At 38.9% G+C, this 5,000-nt stretch overlaps 1 protein-coding gene across 1 annotated transcript in view; it reads left to right on the top strand.

Moving 5' to 3' along the window:
* LOC122799541 (glutathione S-transferase theta-3-like) overlaps positions 1-4,789 on the top strand; it is a 119,115-nt gene extending 114,326 nt beyond the window's left edge. Inside the window, exon 5 of the mRNA XM_044068671.1 lies at positions 3,840-4,789. Within this exon, the coding sequence (XP_043924606.1) occupies positions 3,840-4,031 (192 nt within the window). The 3' untranslated portion in view covers positions 4,032-4,789. The remainder of the gene's footprint in view (positions 1-3,839) is intronic.
* Positions 4,790-5,000: the final 211 nt, after the last annotated feature.

Genomic DNA, 5,000 nt, shown 5'->3' with positions numbered 1-5,000 from the left:
CTAATCCAAACATGGCTCTGCTCAGAGGTATGCCCAGAAGATCACTGTAGCTTGTGTATGCACCTCGGAATGATGCAGTCATTACTTCTTTCATGTGCCTTACAATCAAGCCCTAACAAAAAAACAAAGTAAACTCCTCTTCCTACCACAATATTGCTGTCTAGAAATTAATCAATTCAAAATACTCTCCGCTGATAAATCCGTTCTTGAAATAGTACACTGCAATAAACTGTTATGTGTTATTATCAATGATCAGTTAAAGTTCAATCTCCATGTCCAACAAAATAGAAAAAAAAAATCAGAAATTTAGCTTCCTCTACAGAAACAAACACTCCCTGACCTCATCAACCAAAATCATCCTTGCTAAAACTTTCATACTAGCTTCCCTTCTATACAGTGCTTCTATTCTTTCCAACCTACATTCTTCCATTAGATCCAAAATGGAACAATGCTACAACAAAGTGGTAAAGTCTGCCACTAATTCCAAAACTAACGTACATCTCTTTGAAGCTTTTACAAATGCTAAACTGGCTAGAATTCCCCAATCACATCCTCTATATCCAGCTGATAACAGTACACAACATAGTCAATAAGCCCCTAGTCTCCCCTGCCCTGAACAACACTATCAAACCATACAACCCCAACAGAACCCGTAGGTCCAAAGATAAGAAGCTTCTCACCATCTCCCAAGTCTGAAAAAAAAACAGGACAAAGCCTGTACTCTCACACTATTGCTAAAGTGTGGAACTCACTCTTTCTATCAGTCTGAAGTATTCCTAATCTATTAGCTTTTAAAAAATCCCTAAAACAGCATCTTAACAATTCCTGGCTATGCCAATGCTCTGCTCCTGACTAATCCCTCCTCTACTCTCTTCTTCCCTCTGTCTACACACACTGCCTCCCAACTGTCTCTCTCTCATACTGTTCTTTTTATGAAACTAACACTACCTAAAATTTGGCTAATAGTCCTCTAATATAACCCACCCTTTATGTTATAATCCATGTCTCCTCTGTGTCACAACTAATTAGTTAACATTGCAACTACACACTAAAAATGAATCAACATTTTTAACTAATGGCTATAGCAGAAAAATCTAAGCATGCAGTGTGCTAATATGCTAAGGCCATATTGTATAATATGTATTATATGTTCATATATTGTGTTTCCCTTTACAAATGCTGTAATACTATCTTGTCAGTCTGTAACCATTTCTCTTAATTATTGTATCTGTAACAATCTCTTTTTTATATTGTTATATTCACTGTTTTTGTTTTGCTTGTAGATTAAGTTATGTAACTTGGAACTTTTCTCCCTGGGTGTCCTCTGAAAATGGGTTCTCTTTGACCCAGACAGATCATCCCAGTAAACAAATGTCACTCAATCAATCAATCAATCAATCAATCAATCAATCAATCAATCAATCAAGAGGTGTGCACAGAAGGTTGCTTCAGCTTGTATATGGGGCTGGGGATGATGTGGTTATTACTTTTATTTTTCTTACAATCAAACCTAAAAGGTATGTACAGAATGTTACTGTAGCTTGTATGGGGTGAGTATGATTTGGTCATTATTTCTTTAATTTTCCTTTCAATAAAGTTTCAGAAGTATGCAGAGAACATTGCTATAGTGTATGTTGGGGCTGTGGATAGTGGAGACATTATTTCTTTAAATTTATTCAGAACCTTAGAGGTGTGCTCAGGAGGTCACTGCAGCTTGTGTGTGGTCAAGGGAAAGAATGGCCATTATTTCTCTAACTTTCCTTACAAGCTTCATAGGAGTGCTTGAAGGTTTAAATAGCTTATGTTGGGGGCTGTGGATAGTGTAGACATTATTACTTTAACTTTCCTCAAAAAAACTTAGACGTGTTAAGAGAAGGTCATTCTAGCTTGTCTCTGGGCAGTGTACCATTATGAGCAACAAGTTGGAATATACTATTGTGATTATTATTTTTTTCACTTTCCTCACAATCAGAATTCACGTGTGTACAGGTGGCTATCGTTTAGGTGGTAGGGGTAAGAAGACAGGCTATTGTTATGTGTCTGATAGTAACAGGTTGAAATATGTTACTGTGTCTTGTTTGTTCTTTTAGTTTTGTACCATTCGGACATCAGAGTGGTACACAGAAGTTTTCTGCCTTTTGGAGATGGGGGTAAGAAGGCATGCTGTATATATATTTTATATGAGCCACTTAAAGTATAAAACTGTAGTAATTTGTGCCTTCATCCCAGTGCAATACCAATGGGTAGCACAGAGGGTGAATTTCTTTTTTCGGGGGAAGGTTGGGAGGCAGGCACTATTTCAAGATAAGATTCATGTGTCTTTGCAAACATTTGTCTTTTGAGTTTACTGTAAACTGCCTTTTTTGTCAGGACAACTTATTTCTTTCTTGAGATTAAAAATAAGGCTGAATTTCTTTCATTACTTATGTCTTTTGGTCAGGCCATCCTTGGATCAAAAGGTTGGAAAAAAAAGGTCTAAAATGCACCTCAGAGCATCTATAACCCCATGGCTTCTGGGTTTCTGTCAGCTACCAGACTCCTCAGCTTAGTTTGATTATTTATTCCGCAGATGTTTTTTTATACTCTTGGTGGGTCGTGGTGTGCTGTACGTTTGCAGGAAAAAGCAAAGCTTCGGTCATGATTTTTGTTCCGACCATCACTGGATCAAAAGGATGGGAAAAAATGTAAAATGCACCTCAGAATATATAAACTCAACATGGCTTCTAAAGGCTTAGCATCTCCCAGAATCCAGGCTTAATTCAATTATTTCCTCCATGGCTGTTACAGTGCAGCCTTAACCTGTTAGGGTCTGTTGAAAGGGTGCAGGAAAAGATGAAAAGTAAGACAAATTGTAGGGAAAGGTAGAACAGAGTAATCTGAATGATGTGGGGAAGCTGTAATGGGGGAACAGGAGCCAGTGGTGTGTGTGTGTGTGTGTGTGTGTGTGTGTGTGTGTGTGTGTGTGTGTGTGTGTGTGTGTGTGTGTGTGTGTGTGTGTGTGTATTTGCACATGTGCTCTGGTGTGTGTTGAGCAGCTGTGGACAATGGGTAGGACCAAGCAGAATTTCATCTGAGGTGCCATTTCAACTAAAGCCAATTCTGCCTATTCATTCCTTTCCTGTATCTCATCACCTCTTTTAGCCTGTTAGCTATCAGTCAAACTTGGGTTACCTGGGTTGCAACACTTCATCTGTCTATTCCATGGAACTATTAGCTTACCAGAAAACACTTTGAATCTCTACATTGGACACTTGCATCATATTTTTTCACTCCCAAGCCTTACTAGATATGTTAAACTGTACAGGTGAAACTGTCCTGACTGGGTGCTTTACCTTTGTAGTGGTCTAGCTCTGATAAATTGGTCTCTTCACATTCACCTTGGGAAATACTGCTTCCACATGCATTGTTCTGGGACAGTTTTTCCTTAGAAAATGATTGTTTGGCAGAAGTGTTTTATGTACATTTAATAGTTCTGACCACATTACTTGTATGCCTGGCTGTGTTATAAGATGCCACTGCCCAGTAGTAAGTAGGACCATTCTGCTCTAGTTTATTTTTAGACATTGGAAAGAGTCTTAGTATTTGCAGACATTGCTGGACCTTTTATTTTTTGCTGCTTTTGAAACACAAAAAATGTAGTTCTTGTGCATGATAACTTACAGAGAACTTTGAGTGTAGTAAATAAAATGGATTGACTACATCAATGTTCTGTACCTGTGTTCCTATTAAAGCTCCTGGTGTGAGATAGCTTTATTCGACATTTGTTAGTGCAGTGACTTGTGTCTATGCTCTGGTGACACCCGTAATGCTTGCTCACAATTGTTTTGCATTTCTTACAGGCCTTTTTCGCTGGTCATGACATTTTTGATGGAAGACCAAAGTTGTCTGCCTGGCAAAAGCGTGTGGAGTCCAAGATCGGTCAGGACATCTTAGATGAGGCTCATAAAATGATCCAGAATCCCAAGCAGATGACTGTATCACAAACAGCACTAGAAGCCTACAAAGTCAGAATCCTGAAGCTTCTTCAGTAAATGGTCCATCTGAGAAATGAGAAGAACAAAGCCGACCAACTTACCGTGTAACCTACTGCCTACACAACTGTGCCACTTCAATGGCTGGGGTCTCCCCTTTTGTAATATAAGTCAGTGTTGCACTTGCTTCTTTTCTGTCCTGTATCAAGGAAGGTACTGGTGCTGTCCAAACTGCTTAGCTGACTCACTGGAGGGAACACTGTGGAGTTGTGTTCAGTATGTAAGATCTGTGTTTTTTCCTCAAGTTGGACCCACCACATACAAACACTCCTGCTTACCCCCCACACAAAAGCACACATGCACATGCACGTGCATGCACACACACACACACACACACACACACACACACACACACACACACACACACACACACACACACACACACACACACACACGCACACACACACACACACGCACACTCACATGAGCACAGAAGAAACATTCTATAAAAATTTACATATCTGGGCTTGAGAATCCATAAAGACAAAGATATTTTGAGGAAAAAAAACAACTTACACTGATTTACTTCCCTCATAGAATAAACAAATAGAACTTTTGTATTTTGTGAAACGACTATGAAAAAAAAATTTTTTTGAAAATGTTGGTGCTGATAGTGTAATTTCATGGTAACACAAATGCCTGTGTTACAGTGTAAAACCTCTGAAATGCATTGTAAGCCATGCACATAAGCAAGTAATTTATGAAACTTGCTTGTTTTCTGTAGAAAAATAAAAGGATTTGTTGGCAAGAAAACACAACCAGTGTCCTTTATCTGGATTATTCCCTTCAGCCTTCTCATGGTTGGCTGCCTTTTTCCTGCTTTGCTACTTAATATTTAGGATAGAACTGCTGAAATTTGGGTCTGTCATTTTCAATACTGAAGATAGACAAGCTGGCACACTTGGTAGTCATACGTTTCTCAGGCTCACAGAATAAGGCGACTTGACTGAAATATAAACCCGTGAAACA

This window comes from Protopterus annectens, chromosome 4.part0 (assembly GCF_019279795.1).
Source record: "Protopterus annectens isolate FY-2018-M chromosome 4.part0, PAN1.0, whole genome shotgun sequence".
Classification (NCBI taxonomy): Eukaryota; Metazoa; Chordata; order Ceratodontiformes; family Protopteridae; genus Protopterus; species Protopterus annectens.
This window is presented reverse-complemented; position numbering and strand designations above follow the sequence as displayed.